Source organism: Onychostoma macrolepis, chromosome 07 (assembly GCF_012432095.1).
Source record: "Onychostoma macrolepis isolate SWU-2019 chromosome 07, ASM1243209v1, whole genome shotgun sequence".
Taxonomy (NCBI): Eukaryota; Metazoa; Chordata; class Actinopteri; order Cypriniformes; family Cyprinidae; genus Onychostoma; species Onychostoma macrolepis.
The window spans coordinates 7,810,798-7,833,204 of NC_081161.1; the positions used below are offsets into that span (position 1 = coordinate 7,810,798).

At 36.2% G+C, this 22,407-nt stretch overlaps 1 protein-coding gene across 6 annotated transcripts in view; it reads right to left on the minus strand.

The window, feature by feature from the left end:
* The window catches only part of bmal1b (basic helix-loop-helix ARNT like 1b), a 33,220-nt gene extending 14,898 nt beyond the window's left edge, over window positions 1-18,322 (minus strand). The window contains exons 1-8 of one of the 6 annotated variants that reach the window (XM_058781470.1): window positions 18,229-18,322; window positions 10,483-10,517; window positions 4,549-4,615; window positions 4,199-4,346; window positions 2,558-2,578; window positions 2,168-2,236; window positions 488-526; window positions 85-111 (exon numbers count right to left, since the gene is read on the minus strand). In XM_058781470.1, the coding sequence (XP_058637453.1) occupies window positions 85-111; window positions 488-526; window positions 2,168-2,236; window positions 2,558-2,578; window positions 4,199-4,338 (296 nt within the window). In that variant the 5' untranslated portion in view covers window positions 4,339-4,346; window positions 4,549-4,615; window positions 10,483-10,517; window positions 18,229-18,322. Of the gene's footprint in view, window positions 1-84; window positions 112-487; window positions 527-2,167; window positions 2,237-2,557; window positions 2,579-4,198; window positions 4,347-4,548; window positions 4,616-10,482; window positions 10,552-18,228 lie in introns of all 6 variants that reach the window. The other 5 variants (XM_058781469.1, XM_058781475.1, XM_058781472.1 and 2 more) reach the window with 5 other exon arrangements.
* Window positions 18,323-22,407: the final 4,085 nt, after the last annotated feature.

The following is a 22,407-nucleotide window of genomic DNA, read 5'->3' on the forward strand; positions in this document are numbered from 1 at the left end:
CAAGAGTCCAAGACAATGTTACAATTGGAAGAAAAGGTGTAGGATCTACAACAGCATATGATCTAAAAAAATGGATTACAGCACCTTGCATTCTTAATCTGCTGATCGACCCTGTTGAAAGAAAAATGAGTTTAACATCTGAGAAATAATAAATCATGAAGGCTAAGTATAAACATCAAAGCCAAAATAAACACATACAGTTACAGGTGTAATAATCATATTATTAATCCCTTACATATATGCTGAAAATCTGGGATTCAAAATCTAAAATGAACAAGGTTTAAAAACTTTGAAAAACTGCAAACGCAGAAACATCAAAATGAATAAGAAATGTATACAATTCTCCTTAAAGCAAAAGGCCACGAACTACATAGCACACAAACTACAAACTGGATTTAAAAAAAGTCTGAAAAATGCAACAAAAAAAAAAAGAAACATTTTCAGTGGTCATTTATGCTGTGCATTTATGATAGATAAACCAAATTACCTTCCATGCTGACTGTCCTTGTCTATGTCCATACTGTCCCTTAAAAATGAACAGTAACAATACATTAGCTTAAATAGTTCACAAATCAACCTACATAAAGCAATTTGAATGGGAAGATACCCTGCACAAGTGAAAAATAAATATACTAAAATGTATTTGAAATACATTTATTTCATGCTAAGTATATACTACAAATACATTTACATTTTACATTTACATTTAGTCATTTAGCAGACGCTTTTATCCAAAGCGACTTACAAATGAGGACAATAGAAGCAATATTACATATTATTAGCATTTACATATTTATGTAAATACCCTGCAATTGTTCTTTTAGTATACTAACCTGGCATACTTAAAGTCTGCTAAATTGGAACAACTAATTTTGTACTTACTTATAGAAGTAGTGCTGAAGTTCAACTAAAGATATACTGAAGGATATCTGATTGTGCTATAGTGGAACTATTGCAAGTATACTTTAGATGCACTTTAAATATTTTGCATTTAAAGACCTAAATTATTCAGATCGTACAATCCTCATCAATAGTGACATTAAAACACATTTTGGGCTTGATAATAAGAAATGTGCATTGTGCACAAGTAGTACTCCAAATAAAGATGAATTATAAATTGTATATCAGTAAGTCTCAAGTGATATGTCAGTAAATATGGTAATTTGAACTAGATTTGAAAAAATGAAATAAATGTAAATATATTTTTAAATATATTACTTTTTTACTAGGGTGATTTGCAGGTAAAAGGAAAAATGATTTCTCAAACCCAGACGAAAAATACTCTTTAAAACATTTTTTTTTTTTTTCTCTTCCTTAATTTTCATTATAGTCCATTAATGTTTAGGTTAAGAGCACATCTCATTCATTTCTCCTCATTAAATGTCATTACAGGATAAGGATCTCACAATATGGTACCAGTTACAAGTATACTATGACTTGATATGATGTAACTCCCATTGCACGCACCATCAGCTCCAGTTTGCCTCTTTCATAATGGCTTGTTTCATAACTGACCAGAATAAAAGAAGTTGTACACGTTGTTTACCTGAGGGCTTGCCACTGATAACATCTACCACAGATTTTTTCCTCCCTGTTGGTTAAATAACTCTTATATCTCTGTTTTCTGTTAGAGCAGACTTTTTCGTCTGCCCCATGACCAAAAATATTTACTTGATGGATAATATAATGTGAACTTCAATTGTTCTTGTTTGCAAACAATTAAAATAACTAATTTGATACTTTTCATAAGATCGTGCCAATAATTTACAAACCCTTGGAAACCCTGCATTACAATTTATTGTTAAAAATGAACCACAAAACTAAGCTACATATAACACAATACCTGCTATTATGGACGATATTCAGACACAATGAGTTATAATCTATTAAAAAGGGTGAATTAACCCAGAATGAACCGTGACTAAATTGTGCAGATAGTGTGTATTTGCACAAGCTGTTTGCATAGTTTTAGCACCTGATTCACCAAAGTATCTCCTGCAAATATTTGTGAACAATATTTGCCCTTGAACCACTTTGCGCTCCATCTTTTTGCATGGAGTGAGTATATCATATTTGGATATCAAAGGTGCTGGGTTACATTTGTGTTAAAACAAGAACAGACTGGACAGTTTGACCATTTTGCAAGACTTCATCCATACTCACTGACCATTCACTCTCAGTGGACTGTGTGAGCTGTGAGCTTGGGATGAGGAATCTCATCCATGAAGCCTCAGATCTAAGAGGATAAAATTGGTATTTTTCTCAAAAACAAGGGGTGAGTTCATATGTTTATTTATTTATTTTTTAAATCAGATGAATAACGTGCCTGTCCTCAAACAAAGAGACACTTGTCTCAGTACAGTTTAGTGATTTAGTGATGTTTTAGTGATGACAGATTTTATACTGTTCATGCACCATGGTATGCCATGGTTATAGATTTTTTATTTTATTTTTTTGTAAAAGAAATGGAATATTAGTTTTATGGAATATTAGTTTTAGAAGATTTTTACACTGGAGTATTGTAAAGTGAAAGTAATTTAAATGTTTTGATACTTACTCAAAAGAAAATCCATCAATTCTGTGAAAATAAAGATATTGACAAATTTAATTTCAGGTCATCTCATATTAAAGGGACAGTCCACCCAAAAATTACAATTATGTCATAATTTACTCACCTTTAAGTTTTCTCTTCTGTGGAACATAAATATTTTGAAGAATGTGGGTTTTGGTTCCCATTGATTCCATTGCATTTTTAGTCTATTTGATGGAAGTCAATAGGAAACGAAACTGTTTGGTTACCAGCATTCTTCAAAATGTCTTCTTTTATGTTCCACAGAAGAAACAACGCCATACAGGCTTCCTGATGATAAGTAAATGACTTAGAAAATATGCAAACTCACTTTAACGTATAGTAAATGTCTATGGTTTATAGCTGATCAGCAATGAACTTCTGTGACAGATATAAGTACAAAACAGGAAATGTGAGTGGAGAGAAGTTTCCTCCCCATCCAAAGCATTCTGTAATTAGTGTGTTTGTTTTGGAGTGATGTCAGAGTGATCCCAGAGAACACAGATGTTCTAACTTTCAAAAAAAAAAAAAAAAACTTGCTACAGACAAAATGATGCAAGTCTGCTCAATGCTTCGTACCACTCACATATTTTGTACAATATACACTAGCATTCAAACATCTGGGGTCTGTAAGATTTTTTAACAATTTTACAAGAAGTCTCTTCTGCTCAGCAAAGCTGCATTTTATTTATCAAAAATACAATTTACAGTAATATTGTAAAATGTTATTGCAATTTAAAATAACTGTTTTTTATTTTAATATTTATTTAAAATTTATTTATTTTTAGCAAAGCTGAATTTTCAGCAGCCATTACTCCAGTCTTCAGTGTCACATGATCCTTCAGAAATCATTCTAATATGTGACCCTGGACCACAAAACCAGTCTTAAGTCACTGGGGTATATTTGTAGCAATAGCCAAAAATACACTGTATGGGTCAAAATTATAGATTTTTCTTTTATGCCAAAAAGCATTAGTATATTAAGTAAACATCATATTTCATGAAGATATTTTGTAAATTTCCTACTGTAAATACATCAAAACGTCATTTTTGATTAGTGATATGCATTGCTAAGAATTCATTTGGACTATTTTAAAGGTGATTTTCTCAATATTTAGATTTTTTTGCACCCTCAGATTCCAGATTTTCAAATAGTTGTATCTCGGCCAAATATTGTCTGAACCTAACAACCCACACATGAATGGAAAGCTTATTTATTCAGCTTTCAGACAATGTATAAATCTCAATTTCGAAAAATGTACACTTAAGACTGGTTTTGTGGTCCAGGGTCACACATGAAAATTCGGTTTTTAATTAAACATGTCTCATTATTATCAATGATGTTAAAACATTGCTTAATATTTTTGTGGAAAATACGCTATTTTTTTTCAGGATTTTTCAAGTTAAAAGAAGCATTTTTAATAGAAATCTTGTGTAACACTATAAATGTCTTTATAAATCTCTTTTAAATAAATTTAAATTAAAAAAAAAAAAAAAAAAACCTTACTGAGCCCCCAAACTTGTGAAAGGTAGTGTAATTCCAGACAATGGGCCATGAACCTCATCATGAATCCTGCTTGAGGTTCATTATGTCCATTACAAATGTGAATGATGATGAACAGGACTTACTGATAGTCGGTGATGCTGCCCTTCCTCTTGCGGGTGTAATCCATGCCCGGCGTACCCATGGAGCTGCTGATCAGATCAGTGGAACTGGGAGACATGAACTCATTCATCGTGGAGGAGATGTCCATTCTTTGGTCTGCCATTAGACCATCTGCAAAACACAAACACAAATGTAACCCCTTAGTTTCTTGTATTCTGTTATAGCGGAAAAAGTCAGTTTCACAAACACTTAAAGTTCATGATAGTAAACATGAAAGTAAATACTGATTAATTAAAGACCTAATACAAATTAGATTTTAATTATTTAAAAGAGCAAAAACTAGAAATATACAGGTAATACTTCTTGAACTCACCACACAGAGAGAGACGAGGGCTGTTCTTCCTTCACCATTTCCTGAGGCTGTCTGACGAGATCCTCCTCTGCAAGAGAAGAAAGTTGTGGTAAAGCAGGATATACTGTATAATCTCCACCCTACAGAGCTTAAGCATTTCATAAGCCAGACACAAGAGAGGGGTTTAGATGATGTAAGTGAGCAGACAGACACTTCTCAATGTCATATACAATGGGCTTCAAACGTCTGAGCACAACAGTAAAAATCGTTTTTTTGTGTTTTTGTAACCTGAAAATAAACCAAAGTTTGACCAAATTACAATGTTGTACAAGCTGTTGTACTCAATCTACTACATGCTTTCTGTCCTCTGATTGATAGTTTACACTTTTTAGCAAGTAAAAGGCCTTTTAGTATAATTCTAAAAATGTCAACCTTTGGGTCATGGTGCATATGTCTTTTTGCTGTGAAATACTTAATGATGATAAAATATTTTAATAGAACACTGGAAACATGGCAAAACATTATACATCAGGCTTTTAAGGAAGATTTGTTTGTTTATCTGTCAATCATTGTATTGCATTGCATTATATGTTTTTCTCCCACAGTAAAAACTACAGAGATTTGATCAAACTAAGAATTTCGATTTTTAATCTTACTAAGACATACTGTATTATTCGTGAGACATGGAGTGGCAGCTAATATTCATTTGCATTTTATGTGAGTAGTCTGTTATAATGTTTTAAAGATCTCATTGATTTACATTACAAGAATTTCATCTTACTTTTATATTTAACTTCATTTTAGTATTTGGCTTACTATTATATAAACACCAGCAACTGAACCAAATTGCATATTTTTTTTCTCATTTTGGGCCTCTGAATAAAACTGCTATTATACTTCAATAAAAGTGTTTTGTTCCTTTTTGTGTATGAGCTCCATATTCACCTATATCGTACTATCACGTATCAAATGTGACCCTGGACCACAAAACCAGTCTTAAGTCGCTGGGGTATATTTGTAGTAGTGCTGGGCGGTATACCGGTTCATACCGAATACCGGTGTTTATTTTTCTTATGATATGAATTTTTAAAATACCGCAATACCGGTGTCATTTAAATAACGTTCGGAACGCGACATGTTTGAGAGGGGTTTCTTTTCACTATTGCATTGTGGCAAGAACGCAGCTGTATGTGTTACTAAGCGTGAAAGTTCTGAAGCTGTAGAACTAGTAGAACGTGATGATGACACAGAAGAACTCATCCACAATATCCACCGCGCGCCGCCACCAGCTCCCGCGTCTCACACACGAGCGTGACTTTAGCACTATATTTAGCAACTTTCAGACCCTTTTAGCGGCTTTTTTTACATAGAACATACAAACTGACAAACCTAGCGACTTTTTTGGATAAACCTTAGCTATGGTTCAGTTGGAAGATGTCTCCAGTGCTGCCCGCGTCGCGCGAGATCTGACTCCCAGCGCAGTGTCGCCTCTCTGCATCTGTTCTGTGCAGCGGCGGCAGCGGCACCGCATTCAGCTGGCCGCATCGCAGCAGACTCGTCAATAAATGAGTACAAAACAGCGTTTCCAAGCACCTGCTGCTAACTGACTGTTTGGAATTATAAATATGAGCATAGTTCTTATGTTAATATTATGCACTTTTTTTTTTTTTTTTAGTTTGTTACTCAGACGCAGGCAGTGCACTGCATGAGACAAAAAAAGTAATATAGCCAAAACCACCGCATAGCCGCTCTTTAGTGTAACGTTAGATGCATGTTGATTTTATCAGACGATGTCGCGATTATAAATGAGAGTGACTCCTGGTTAACATGTAGGCTATTAATGAGTCGTGTTTAGTCACTATTTAGTGTGGAATTTTTCTACAATATTCGCTCATCATGACAGTAAAATAGGGCATTCTATCAACTGAGTCAATCAACTGCAGTTTTTCCTCTCTCAATCAGTACAAAATGTGGTTAACACCCGGTCATACATGAAAAAAATAAATACCGTCATATACCGTGAAACCGGTATAATTTTGAAAAATACCGTGATATAAATTTTTGGTCATACCGCCCAGCACTAATTTGTAGCAATAGCCAAAAATACATTGTATGGGTCAAAATTATCAATTTTTCTTTTATGCCAAAAATCATTACGATATTAAGTAAAGATCATGTTCCATGAAGATATTTTGTAAATTTCTTACCGTAAATGTATAAAAACTTAATTTTTGATTAGTAATATGCATGGCTAAGAACTTCAGTTGGTCAACTTTAAAGGCGATTTTCTCAATATTTCGATTTTTTGGCACCCTCAGATTCCAGATTTTCAAATAGTTGTATCTCGGGCCAAATATTGTCCAATCCTAACAAACCATACATCAATGGAAAGCTTATTTATTCAGCTTTCAGATGATGTATAAATCTCAATTTCTAAAAATTGACACTTGAGACTGGTTTTGTGGTCCAGGGTCACAAATATGATACACAACAAAAAACACATATACATTAAATGAATGAGTGAATGAATGAAAATTACAAAGAAACTCCATATGAAAAGTATCACATTTGTAGTTGAACTCAATAACTCTTAATTTGCTTAGCTTTTCACAGCAACACAGTCTGTTTTCAAGGGAACGACACATCTTGAAATATGCAACATCTTTTTTTTTATTACATATCATTGTCTTAAGGCTGTGTCTCTTCTAAGACTCTTTTCATCATTATCTTTGACCTATTTTTCACCAGCTGACACTTGATCCAGGTGACCTGACAGATCCAGGGTGCCGTGACACCCAATTAAACCTGCTATGTAACACCCTGATCGCCCCACACCACCAGCGGGCCACATTCGATTATGTTCTGGCACAATCTGTTCTCTTTACAGTTATAGGTCAGACTGACACCTGCTTCTATTCAAGCCAGTAATTTGCATTGTGAAACGTGAAGCTAACAGACAAGTATAGAAGGACACTAATAATGTGACAAGTCTGTGACAGATGGATTATGGAAACTGAATGCCTTACAACAGTAATAAGAAGCACTGGAGTCTGACCTTGAAGGATTCTGATGAAGAGATGAATTCTCTTACACATCATGCACCTCAATTACATTTCTGGAAGGAACTTAGGGCCCTATGAAATCCTTTTTATTTTTCCTTAATTATTTTTTTATTTTTTCCAAATTCCATTTTTTCCATTTTGATTTTTTTTTTAAAGGGGTGGTTTACTGAGATTTCACTTTTTTCATTTTAAATAGTGTGTAATGTTGCTGTTGGTGCATGAACAGTATCTGCAAAGTTGCTGCGCTGAAAGTTCAACGTGGCGGAGATATCATCTTTAAAAATCAGGAAGTTTAATGCCTACAAAACGACTCATATGGGACTACAACGAGATACTTCCCGGGTTGCATACGTAAAAACCCATAAATTTGCATCAACCCCTCCCTCCGGAACATGCAAAAGAGGGGGCAAGGCCATGTTCTGCGGCTTTGTCGAAGAGGAAGAGTTATAGTGGAGAGTTGTAGCCATGCCGTCGAAACGGTGTTATTTTCACCCAGCAGTCAGGTCTTCTGTGTTCGGGCTTCCTACGGACGCTGTAGTTCGTCAACAATGGTTAAAATTTATGTTTGATTATGTTCCTGACAATTACAATCCTAATTTAGCTCTCTGTGCTGCGCATTTTACGGAAGACAGCTTCCAGAATCTACACGAGTTCAATGCCGGATTCACACAGAAACTATTACTAAAACATGGAGCGGTTCCAACTTTAAAACCAGAGGCAGCAGTTGTTGGGCCACAACCTGTAAGTAAGATTTGATCATTTTAAATGTATTTGCATGTATAAATTCAGATGTAATTTTTCGATTTGATCAAGAACGTAAACACAAGCCAACGCTGTTTGGTTTTAGTAGCCAGTTAGTTCGATGCTATTTTGTGTGTATAAGACAAACGTGTACGAACTTCAAAAAATTATATGTAATCACAACAGCAAACTTCCATTCAGAAACGTTTTGTAAGAGTCCTCCTTGCGGAAGTTCTGCTTGACTCTCTTCATTACCGCTTTCTGGGTCTGATTCTGGCTCAAACTGATACGGCAATATTGACACCATTATTTACATTTGACCGGAACACATGCGACTGTCGCCCGTGAAGGTAATGGGCGTGAAGTTTCCGGACAATGTGCAGTACGCAGTTTAGCCAATCACAACACACCGGCCCAACTAACCAATCTGAGCCCATCCTGTTTCTGAGGGAGTGGTTTCAGAGAATCAGGAAGTCAACCGGTCGTTCAAATGACAGAGGAGAAAACGGCTTACAATAAAGGTGAAATATATGAAAAACAAGGCGTTTTTTAACAAACGAAACACGAAGACATGTTATAGTGCACCCCATAAACACAATCAAGCAAGGAAAAAAAGCAGTAAACCACCCCTTTAAATGGTTTTAATGGTCAAATTAAACTTTATTAATCAAAAAGCATGTCTAATTAATTAAAATTGTGAAACAAACATTATTTAACAGCAATTTATTAAAAAAAAGCAAGGATTCCATTTTAATGGTTTTATTATATTTTAATAATCAAAAGCATCGCTAACTGTTTTTTTTAAGTATTATTATTTTATTTTTTATTTTTTCAGAAATACTGTCTTGTGTATTGTGTATATACATATAAAAAAAAACTGTACATAGTTTTCAATAGTATATGTTAATAGCTAACAACTTTTAAAAAAACTGTTATAATAGTGCTCTGAAAAAGAAATAAATCAAATGATCCAAATCAGCCGCAAGATCATATCAAGACGACGTATGCTATGAACAGAGACGAAAGCAAAGGCAGAGCGTGTGAATATCAGGTCGTAGAGCAAAGAAACAAGCAGAAGTTCATAAAAGCGGCAGTGAATGTAGGTCACTTCAGGATGTTATTATCATTAATAAAAAGACAGGAAAATGTCTGATGTGATTTGTGTTAGTTATGGTTTTCATGAACAAAATTAGTAATTACAGTGAGCAATTTGGAAATTTAGGAAGCACATCTGACCTATTTACCCCACAGTCCATGATCAAAATATTACAGTCAGAGATCATACGAAGTTCTCAGTTCAGTAAAGGTATTTTATAATAGGCATATCAGTTGAAGCATAAAATAATAAGGGTTTAAAAACATATATTGATGTCCAAAACACAGCTTCAACAATGACTCACCTAAAAATGAAAATACTGTCATCACTTATTTAACTTGATATAGATCCAAATAAAGGTAAATAAATATATATATATATATATATATATATATATTTATTTATTTATTTTTTCAATGTGGGGGTGAACACATAAGAACAAATTTAGCGGAATATCCATGCTGCTCTTTTTCATACATTCAAGGTGAATGATTGAGTGCGAGCCTCAAAAGACCTGTCAATAAATCTCATTTCAACTCATTGAAATGCAATTTTGCATTGTGACATTATTCTTTACAGGGGTTCCCAAACCTTCTTGCCGACGGAACCCCTAAGACGTAAAACATTTACTTAGTACCCCCTGAGATTTGAAGTTAATATTTTAATCATTTAACAAAACAACCACATGTTCATGGTTCTCCAAAGTTGGTTGTTCTAAACCTTGGCAAATTATGATTATTATATTTTTTTTAATTATAGAAAACTTTATAGGGTCCATTTCTGAAAATATTGTCACAGTATAAAATGATCTCCTTTTTTCTCAAAAAAAAAAAAACCCACCACAAAAGTAGTTTATACATCTTTCAACTCATATGAAGCCATGCAACAGCTTTGCATGAGAAACAGACTGACATTTAATTAATTAATCATTCAAAAATCATTCAGTGACTTGAGAGTGAGTAAGTAATAACAGATTTTTATTGTTGGATGAAGTATCCTTTTAATAAATTTGGTAGTTACATTAATTCCAGTTTCCAAATATCCAAGGGCACATACCTCAGAAAACAGCTGTCTCCTCACAGTGCTGGCTTCTGCGGAAATACACAAAACAGTCAGGCACTGGACCTGAGAGAGCACAGGCCACAGACAGATGCAGGGGCAGGGAAAACAAAAAGAAAGAGCGTATGAACATTAGGAAAGCAGCATTGCGCCACAAACTGCTGTGCTGATTGTATGAGGAGTCATTGGTAGTATCATCTGTTGTGATGAGTGTCTGTGACTGCAGGGACAGCAGATGGGTTCTGTGCGCATGCTGTACAGTTAGCAGAGGATCATGGGAGGACAGAGACTCTGAGTCCGGCTGGACGCACTGCAAGCTGCTTAACCGTACCATTGCCACCCAGAGCAGCAGATGCAGTGAGCTCACCTGCACAGCATGAAGCCCGTCAGACAGGTGTCACAGCACTGCCTTGCAAATAATCAGGTGTCTTACAGCATGAGAAGGCTGATTACTGAAGCTGCATAAGATTTATCAATTAAGATGAAGGGGAAGACTTTTCACTGTCTTTCTATCTTTACCCAGATCTTTCTCACAGCTATTCACTGCTGAGGCTTCCTGTTGTACTGTTACTGTACACGACTACTCAAATGATTAGACACAACTGAACTGATGTTTCCCATGATCTTTAAATCTTAAAATTAATAAATTTTTAATTCTTAAAATTGTTGCAATTCTGATCTAAAGGCTTAATGCTAAAATATTTGAAATTAGTTTTGAAGACACGCATAATTTTTTTTCTGTATAAATAAATAAATGGTTTAATATTTCTGCTTTTTAGTCACCACAGTTTTCCCATACAGTTTATTGATTTATTTAAACAAAAAACAAAAACAAAAATAAATAAATAAATATACAGTATATATATATATATATATATATATATATATATATATATATATATATATATATATATTCTGTCACGAATCTGGTCTGTACTTCCATTCACTCACCACCAGAGGTCACTCACTCACCATCATCCATCACACAGATCACACAGCTGTCACATATTACAATTGCACTGATTGCACACACAGCTCTCTCTAATCACACACTCTATTTCTACCCTGGACTTTCCTTCCGTCACCGCCGAGTATTGTATGCATTATCGCTGCCCTACAGAGCCCGTTAGTTTTCCTAGTCTTGCCTTGCCTAGCCTTGCCTTTGTTGGATAGTGTTTTTCCCTGCCTGGACTATCGCTGACGTTTTGGACTACCTCTCCTGTCTCGCCCCTTTGGATACTGTTCACCGATCATTGACCCACGCTTGTCTTAGTTTACTCTTTGTCTCGCCCATGTTATACCTGTTTGCCATTGTTTGACCCTGCCTGTTATGACCACGTCTCTGCTCAATAAAAGTCTGCAGATGGATCCGCACGTCTCATGTCTCATCAGCCCCGTAACAGAATACTCGGCCTCACAAGGATCCAGCGGCTTTTCAAATGGACATTTGCCAGGTATGGACGCAGATCACAGCTGATCTTCATGAATCAAGTCAAGTCACAGTTGATGTCAGAGTCAAGCCAAGTCACAGTTGGTCGTCATCAACCGAGTCACGTCTCAGCTGATCATCCAGAGTCACTTCACGTCTCAGCTGATCTCCTAAAGTCAAGTCAAGTCACGTCACGGCTGTTCGTCCAGAGTCACAGCAGCGCGTCACGGCTGTTCGTCCAGAGTCACAGCGGCGCGTCACGGCTGTTCGTCCAGAGTCACAGCGGCGCGTCACGGCTGTTCGTCCAGAGTCACAGCGGCACGTCAAGGCTGTTCGTCCAGAGTCACAGCGGCACGTCACAACTGCTCGTCCAGAATCACTTAACGTCTCAACTGCTCGTCCAGAGTCACAGCAGCACGTCTCCACTGACCTTCCAGAGTCGGGTCACGTCCGGGCTGACACACCCAGATCATCAAGGTCAGTCTTTCATTATTCCAGTCTGATATCCAGTCTGAGGGATTCCCCGCTGGTGTCTGCACACACCGCTGGTATCCCCAAACCCACTCACTCTAGCCCTCCTGTTCCTGAACTGATTCCCCTGTCTGAAGTGCTTCCCATGATGGGGATCGCTTTATGTTGTGTTTGGGCGGCGTACACCACCGCAGCACTGTCTGAGGTGGTGGCACATGCTGCGGAACCTCCAGAAGCAGCAGGGCTCACCTCAGCTCCTTGTATGGTGGTGGCGCTCAGTAATGTACTCTCAACCTGTTGTGTTGCGGTCAAAAAGACCATTACTAAACTCTCCTTGTGTCCTGAGTTTACTGCTGTAGAACCTCCAGAGGTGGCGGCAACTGCTGCAGAACCCCCAGAGGTGTCAGCGGTATCCGTCGGTGAACTCTCGTTCTGTCACGGCTAAGGAGGCCGCCAATGAACTCCCGTTCTGTCCTGTCACTGCTATGGAGGCCGTCAATGAACTCTCGTTCTGTCCTGTCACAGCTATGGAGGCAGTCAATGAACTTTCTGTGTTCCCTGCCTCGGTCCTTGGGTCCGTGCATGTTCTCTCTCCTTGTTATGTCTGCGTTCTCCCTAGGTCCCAGGCTCTGCTGTGGGTTCCTGATCCGTCGTGGTGGGCTCCTGCTCTATCTGCTCCACTGTGGTGGTCTGCGGGTCCGTCTGCTCCGCTCTGGTGGTCTTCTGCTCCACCTGTTCTGTCTGCTCCGCTGTGGTGGTCCACTATCTGGCTCTGGTGGTCTTCTGCTCTGCCCTGGTGGGCTCCGGCTCTAGCTGCGCCGCCGTGGTGGTCTGCTCTCTGGCCCTGGTGGGCTTCAGTCCCGTCTGCTCCACCCTGGTGTGCTTCAGTCCCGTCTGCTCTGCCCTGGTGGGCTCCAGTCCCGTCCACTCTGCCCTGGCTTCCTGCTCTGCCGGCTCTGCCTTGGTCCCCGGTCACTCCGCTTCCACAGGGACCTGGCCCTCCATCCCTCCCCCTGTTCCGCCTGCACTCCACCTCCCTCCTGGATTATAGACTGTGTGGAGCGTCTGGAAGCCGCTCTTTGGGGGGGGGCTCTGTCACGAATCTGGTCTGTACTTCCATTCACTCACCACCAGAGGTCACTCACTCACCATCATCCATCACACACATTTTACAATTGCACTGATTGCACACACAGCTCTCACTAATCACACACTCTATTTCTACCCTGGACTTTCCTTCCGTCACTGCCGAGTATTGTATGCATTATCGCTGCCCTACAGAGCCCCGTTAGTTTTTCTAGTCTTGCCTTGCCTTTGTTGCATTGTGTTTTCCCCTGCCTGGACTATCGCTGACGTTTTGGACTACCTCTCCTGTCTCGCCCCTTTGGTTACTGTTCACCGATCATTGACCCACGCTTGTCTTAGTTTACTCTTTGTCTCGCCCATGTTATACCTGTTTGCCATTGTTTGACCCTGCCTGTTATGACCACGTCTCTGCTCAATAAAAGTCTGCAGATGGATCCGCATGTCTCATGTCTCATCAGCCCCGTAACATATATATATATTAGTATTTTATTTTTTTTCAGCAAGGACTCATTAAATAAAAGAAACCGAGAGCTATATTATTACATAAGTACAATATTATACTTCAAATAATTACTTTTCATTTTATTCATCAAAAAAAAAAAAAAAAATGGATCAGTTTCCAAACAATTAAGCAGCACAACTTATGATAATAAATGTTTCTTGAGCATACCAATCGCAAGTGCAGTATGGAGTACCTCAAGGCTCAGTACTTGGCCCCTTACTTTTCACGCTTTACATGTTATCCTTGGGAGATATCATTAGGAAACATGGTGTTAGCTTTCACTGTTATGCTGATGAAACCCAGCTCTATATTTCTTTGCAACCTGATGAAACTTACCAATTTGCAAAACTAACGAAATGTATAGTTTATATAAAAAACTGGATGGCTAGCAATTTCTTACTGCTAAATTCTGAAAAAACAGAGGTGTTAATTATTGGACCAAAAACTTTTGCATGTAATGCAACCTAGATCTAATACTTGATGGCTGCTCTGTAAATTCTTCATCATCAGCTAGGAACCTAGGCGTACTTTTTGATAGCAATCTTTCCTTCGAAAAACATTTTTCTAGCATTTGTAAAACTGTATTTTTTCCATCTTAATATTTCTAAATTACGACCTATGCTCTCAATGTCAAATGCAGAAACATTAATTCATGCGTTCATGATCTCGAGGCTAGATTATTGTAATGCTTTATTGGGTGGTTTCTCTGTGTGTTTAATAAACAAACTCCAGCTGGTTAAAAATGCAGCAGCTAGAGTTCTTACTAGAACCAGGAAGTATGACCACATTAGCCCGGTTCTGTCAACACTGCACTGGCTCCCTATTAAAAATCGTATACATTTTAAGATCTTGCTAATTACCTTGAAGGCCCTGAATGGTTTGGGACCTCAGTATTTGAGCGAGCTCTTATCGCATTATAGTCCTTCACGTCCCCTGCGATCTCAAAACTCAAATACCTAGAATATCAAAATCAACTGCGGGCGGGAGATCGTTTTCCTATTTAGCGCCCAAACTCTGGAACAATCTACCTAACACTGTTCAGGAAGCAGACAAACTCTGTCAGTTTAAATCTAGATTAAAGACCCATCTCTTTAACCTGGCTTACACATAATACACTACCGCATTTCTATAATTCAAATCCGTTAAAGGATTGTTAGGCTCCATTAATTAGGTCAACCGGAACCGGGAACACTTCCCAAAACACCCGATGTACTTGTTACATCGTTAATAGAATGGCATCTATGCTAATATTAGTCCGTTTTTTTTTTTTATTCCGAGGTCACTGTAGCCACCCGATCCCGTCCATATCCAGATCAGATGGTCACTGCAGCCATACATTTAGCCAACATTTAAAAATCTTACTGACCCCAAACTTTTGAACAATATGTAAAAATTGTGTTATTTCAACAATTTTACTATTTTCTAAATTATTAGAAATTTCAATAACAAAGACAATAGTACATCTGTAATGTTATAGGGTCTGATAAGTAGATTAAATTTTAACATTCTGGCTCAAGCTTCACACAGAAGGTTTTCTGGCAATTTGACGACAAAATTCAGCGTGAAAGTATACAGTACCACAGGGTTTTGGACATGTACCATAGTAATACCACGATATTCATTAAAGTATCTGTGAGTACCATGTAAAAACCAAGGTACATAAAGCAGCTTTGTTTTAAACTTCATGTCTGCCCTGAACTTGATTACCAACAAAAATATCATGTCCTTTCTGGAAAACACGTTGCTTATGTTTTTGTTTTTCTCCCAGTTAGTTCCTTGTTACACACTAGCATAGTAATAAAAGCATAATAAAATAGTCATACACAATACAAACACACACAGGTGTAAAAGTAAACACCTTTACTGCACACAAAATCACACTCTCAATGTAAGTTTTGTTGACAGGTGAATGGGAGGATCGTGTACTAACATGGTTTCAAAATTCTTTACTGTACAGAAATAAACAAAGTCCTTCAAATCAAACAAACGTTAAGGCCCAAAACTGTGTGGTTACTAAAACGCTGTAGAGCTTGGCCAAAATGCATCATGATTGTCTTAAAAACAATACGAGTGCCCATGATGTCCAAAAATTGCAGTGTGCACTCCACAATGCTGTGCACACCTATAATGTCCACACAGTCTGATGCCTAACAATCACATAGCCAATGCCAATTTTTCACGTGCCAGTGATGTACAAAAATACTGCATGCTTTTATTAAACCCTCATACACTGATACAGAATACACTGATAAAAATGATTTTGTGGTGAAGTAAATACTACATAAAAACAAATATAATTTCCACATTAAATAATTTAGTTCAGGCAAGAATAAAAGAAATAAAGTAAATTCTATATTAGTAATCAATTTAAGCTTGTAGAAATTAACGTTGAAACTTATAAGTATATTTTACTTGGAATTGTTTGTTATGCTTACAAGGATTCTTTAAGTAAATATCAAAGTTATGATCCAGTTTTTTCCCATCATGCAATGGGGCATGAATAATTAAAATCAGAATCACTGTTTTCGAGTTGTATTTACACTGTTTTATGGTTGCTTTTGTTGTTAGGTTTAGTTAAAATATATGTGTGCAAAAACTTACAAAAGAAAAATTAAGTATTGTTATTTACTTAGTTTTTGTTGTTGTTGTTGTTTTTTCAGTGCAGTAAATTAGTGTTATTTAACAGCACTTTTTTTTCTTTTTTTTTTTACAGTGATAAGCATTACTTAAATAAAATTTACAAACAAAGAGTCAATACAATTTACTGGGAATTCCCAAGTAAATTTAACTTAAAATGTTATATTTAAAGCTACTAATAATTATGTTTAGGCTTTTACTTGTCAACTTTTTGTAAATTAACTAGCCTTTTCTGAGTGAAAATTGTTTCCAACCTTTTTTCAAGTAAATCCTACTCCAATTTTATTTTATTTTTTTACAGTGTACAGTGCGATGCCTAAAGATGCTGAACGTGCATATGATCCCAAAAACAACTGTCTAAAATCTTGACTGTGATGCCCAGTGATCCCCAAATATGCTACTGTACACAAGTGAGGCTCTATGAATAAGTGTTGGGATTCATCTTTCAACAAAATCTGTAGCTTACAGCGGAAAAGAAGTTTACATTGGACATTAAGAGGCATGACAATAAATCTTTTAATTTTAATGTGTTTAACATTTTTGGTTTTTAGTAAATGCATTATTCCCAGACACATATTGTCATTAAACGTTTGGGGATTTAAGTAAGATTTAAAAAAATAATATATAAACAAAAAATAAATGAAATTAATACTTGTACTCGTGCAAAAGAATGCAAAAGTGACAAGAATTCTGAAGAAAAAAAAGATCATGATTTCCAAAGAAAGAAAGAAAAAATCATTGCAAGCTCAAAAATGTTAAATGCACCTGCAGCACGCTGAATTCTTAATTCAATGATTCTCTACTGATTTTGCTTTATATATTTTATATCGGATATTAAGAAGCGACCTAACTCGGTTCCAAAATTCCACAATCCCCAAAAACTGCACATGGCTATGAAGCTCAAAAATGCTGAGTGTAATACCTAAAAATGCTACTTACCTGGTAGAAACTACCTGAAAATCATTGTTCCTTTCTGTGATGCCCAGGTTAAAAATGCAAATGATGCCCAAAACAGCACGTGATGCGAAATGATGCTCAGTGTGATTCTGAATGATGAAAAATGATGCTGAAAGCGCGAATAATGCTATCATTTTTTTCCTAGGTAAGTTAGCCACATTGTTGAAAACCTTAGGAAAAGGTCACGAGAGCTTACAGTGTCCTGCCACACCGCACAGGGACATATTTGTGCTTCACACAGCACAACAGAAGCACGTCGTAATGTGTTTACGTTACTTGTAAAGATGCGCTTAAGTTTTTATTTAGTATTTTAAATATGACACTGTCACTGCAATCAGCGTTATGATTCAGAACAAACACATTAACTTATCCGAGACATATATGACCTCATAACCCGATATGATTTAAAAGTGCGATTGTCAAGCAAATTTAAACTTTTTGTATTGCTAATATTGTAAGCACTGTGACAGCAATGTTGTATTTTAAAAATGTGGAAAATTATATCATAAATTATAACTTAGCCAAATCATAAATTATATTAGATCTTTAAAAACGTAAATGTATCTCGCGGTGACTGGCGAATTAATTAACAAGACTATAGCCGTATAAACAACAGACAGCACAGTTTAGCGTGTTTATAAATCAAACATGTCTTACTTACATGAAGAAGGCAGAAAAGCGCGTGTATGATCAGGCGAATATGGACGGCGCTAGGCAGTATCAGTATACATTCTCTATGACCTACTTTACGCTCCCTCTAATAACTAGAGGACCACTAGCCTACTTATTGAGCCAATGGCATTACAGTGTAGACTAAGCGATGACTCCTTTGTCCAATCAGAAAGCGCTTGACATATCTAAGAGCCAATAGGAAAACACGGGGAATAAGCGTAGCCAATAGAAATTGCCAAAATATCGAAGCTTTATAACAACAGTAAACAAAGGGCTAGTAGTGGATTCCGAAACAACACTACGTCGTTTGTTTGTGTTTGTGTGTCAAGCTAATTATTAGTAATTATGTTAAACAAACACTAAGGTGCTCTAGGCGTGCGGTTATCGTTTTACAGTTCACAAGTGAAATTTAGATTTAGGAGATTATGTGGGTCGTTCCTCTAAAAAAAAAAAAAAAAAGACTACTGCCCCTCATTTAATACATGTGAACATTGATTTGAATAATGAACTATAGCACTAACTTTTTATATATATTATTATGTAGGTTTTTCTTGTTCTTCTTCTTATATATATCAACAAAATCTTGTTTATTTAAGTATTTATTTATTTGAAGAAAAAAAAATTACTGATGAAATGTGCATATTTTGGCTAGAAATAAATGAATAATATTTGTAAATAAATGATATAATAGCTACATTAAATAAAAATATATTTTGTATTAATTCCATGTATTAGATTTTGTGTGCACATAGGCTACGTATTTGGCGTTTGTGCTCTTCTGCGGCATCATAATTACCATTATTAAAATAATGCTCAATTACTACTACTAATACTTATAATAATAATAATAATAATAATAAATCTATAATTCTACAATAATCTAAACAGGTCAAGTAGGTTACAAGTAGCCTATGTCACTAAAAATATACAATTTCCTAACTTATTATTGGCAGGTGAGAAGTAATGGTTATTATATCTAATGACTTTTTTATGTTGGATAGGCTATATGAGTAATTATCATTTTATTATCATTTTATACAGTTGCACATAAAGCTCGTTTTACAGCAGCACAAACTATCACATACACGTGTTAACCACTGGAGGGCGGTATAACATAACAATGGCATTTTGGTGCCACTTTTATGGAGCCACCACCATAAAAAGGCCATCACCACTGTGAGGACACTGGGGATTCACATTCAGTTTGTAGTCATTCGGGAGGGAAAGGCAAGGGAAACTATCTTTTAAAATACAGCCATTTTGTAAGTAAGTAATTACTGGTTTTGATTTTGTCCTGGTTGGGCTGAGATGGTGGATGTTATAAAAGCTATGACTGAGCAAATAGTGAAAGCCAGAGAAATGTCAGCAGGAACAAAGCTTCTCAACAAGCGTTCATTAAACTGACTTTCAGTCGGATTAGTGTCATCTTATTTACACAGTGCTACTGTACAGTATGTCACACACTATGACACACAAACATGTGTTCATGATTACTGAGGAAACTCAGCGTTGGCTGCAAAGACAGTGTAAACGCATTTAATTAATTTACAATTTTAAAGCTAAATGAACGTAGTGGAATTAAAGCATAAGAAAATGACCCGATTCCTCCATTCTGTACTTTAGGTTATATATATATATATATATATAGTAGGATAAATGGTGAGATGCTAAACTGCAGATGGGCTTTGTTCACCTTCATGACCCTAAAGGATGGAAAAAGCTTGCAGGACATTTCAAATGTGTTTAGGGGCAGACTGGCCCATTAAGATGGCTGACTCCTCTTAGGATTTCTTTCTGTATTCCCAGTGGACATTCAGTATGTAAATAAGGCTGTTGCCCACAGGGGTTAGTTGCATAAAATGCTTAAACTAGTCTTTCAATTTGCAGCTAAATTTTTAAGTCAGTTACATAAAAATGTAAATTGGTATATTATTTCAAAATACTTGGCTAGTTGGTCAGACTAGTTTTTAAGACATAGTCTTAACATTGTAAAACCTGACATATGAAATAGCCTAATAGACTGCAAAATCAGTTTTTCTTTCTTTCTTTCTTTTAATGGAACAGCAAAATGTGCAATTGCAGTCGCTGGTATTCAGGTGAATCAATGAAAACAGTATAATAGACTATACATAAAATGCATATACTTTATTTCTCACACTTTAATTTGGGGACGATTTCTCACTATTAACCAAGTATTAACTACTTATTTTGCCTTGGTGAACTCCTAATTACTGCTTATTAATAGTTAGCAAGGTAGTTGTTAGGTTTAGGTATGGGGTGGAATTAAGGGATCTAAATAGGGTCATGCAGAATTTAATTAATATTAATATACTACAAGCAGCCAATATGATAGTAATATGCATGCTAATAAGCAACTAGTTAATTGTGAGAATTGGTCCCCAATCTAAAGTATTACAATGCATGTAAATATCATATGTCATCTTAGATGTCTTAGAAAGATGGTATTTTAATGCTTAGTTTTATGATCAAGCTCTGTACTTTTTATTGTGGGATCAATACATTACAATGCAATACGATGACGATGAACTAATAAACATTTCTCAAAAGCCTGATTTATAATATTTAATACTCACATTTTACCATGATTTTTCTAAAAAATTATGTATAAAAAACATAAACCTAAGTTGTATTTTGAAATATTAATAACAATATAAAATATATTCTTACATTAATAAAATTAATAAGCTATCAATCAGGAGACAGAAGGTTGCGAACAACAGGTTTTCAGAAATGTTTTGTTCATGTTCATAATTCAGAGTCCTTACAAATGTGTGCATCAAATATGATTCAGTAGGCTTTTGTAGGGTTAATATGGTGTGTTGCAACTGGCCCCTGGCATGAGAGTTTCACGTAATGAATTACAAGACCCTGGGCATCACATTCTGCTGCTTTGAGATCATTCATCTGCTTTTAATAAAGAAACGTCTATGCACACTGCTATACTGACTTCAAATAAATATTTGAATAAAGCGTTACACACATTTTAGGAAATCTGCACAAAGCAAACAAATTACTTACAGTTTAAATTCAGGTTCAGCACAGAGAAAAACAAAACTGATATATTGTATCAGCTGCAATCTGTACAAAGCATTTTGCAAAACCCGTCAAGATTACACAAGAGAAAATGTTGCACTGCTTTAATTGACAAAGTCAGAGCTGAAGGAAAATTAGTGAAATTGCTCTTTCTGGCCATTCTGTGTGGTGTTGTTTGCTTGGCACAGCGTGTGATGGGTTGGTGACAGCTCCTTTTCAAGAGACAGAAAAGAAAAGTGATTGGTGAGCAAACATGGCCTTTCTTGCCAGGCATGAAGTCGGTATAAAGAGAGGGAGGAAATCCACTCACATAGTTGTGTCTGAATGAACACTTTTTCCTGAAAAATGTGACATGACAAACACATGAGGTTGAAATGGTTCACACGTCACATGCGAACAGTAAAATGCAGAGTTACTAAACTGCAGTAAAACAAAGCAATTGTTGGCTAATAAGTCAAGGTTTCTTGTATAAATGGTTCTCTTGTATTTTCTTCAGTAAAGTCAAAGGCCACTGCTGACAGTACTTTGATGCAGACAAACAAACATGCAGGCAAGTGAATGAGGAATGAGCCAGAGGAATGTACTCTGGATGGCAAACATCCCAGCCTTGTTGAATTTAAGCTTTTCACAGAGAAAGCCCTCCTGATATGACTCATAGAGTGTTTCACCTCTTCTGTGGGTGAAACTGCATGTATGGCTGAGCTAATAAGTCCAAAAAGCTATAAATGTAAGAATCCAGCATGAATGTTTGCAAACAATATGAATGATACAGTTTGCATGAGATTTTTCATCAAGATTAATATAGCTATATTTTAAATATAGAAGGTTTAATTTAATTTAATTTAACTTAATTATTTGTATTATTTAATTTAATAAAATTTTACTCTGTTCTATTCTATTCTATTCTATTTGATTCTATTCTATTCTATTCTGCTAGGACGTCTGTGCAATACAGCATATACACCATAAACAACTGACACCAGAAGTTTAATTTTTATTGCAAAAATGGCTTTGAAAAAAACAGTTCAGAGAAAATCTCTAGCGTTTATGTATGTAGGCATGCATGCATGTATTTACAGTGTGCATTTATTTATGTATTTAATGCAATGGTGTT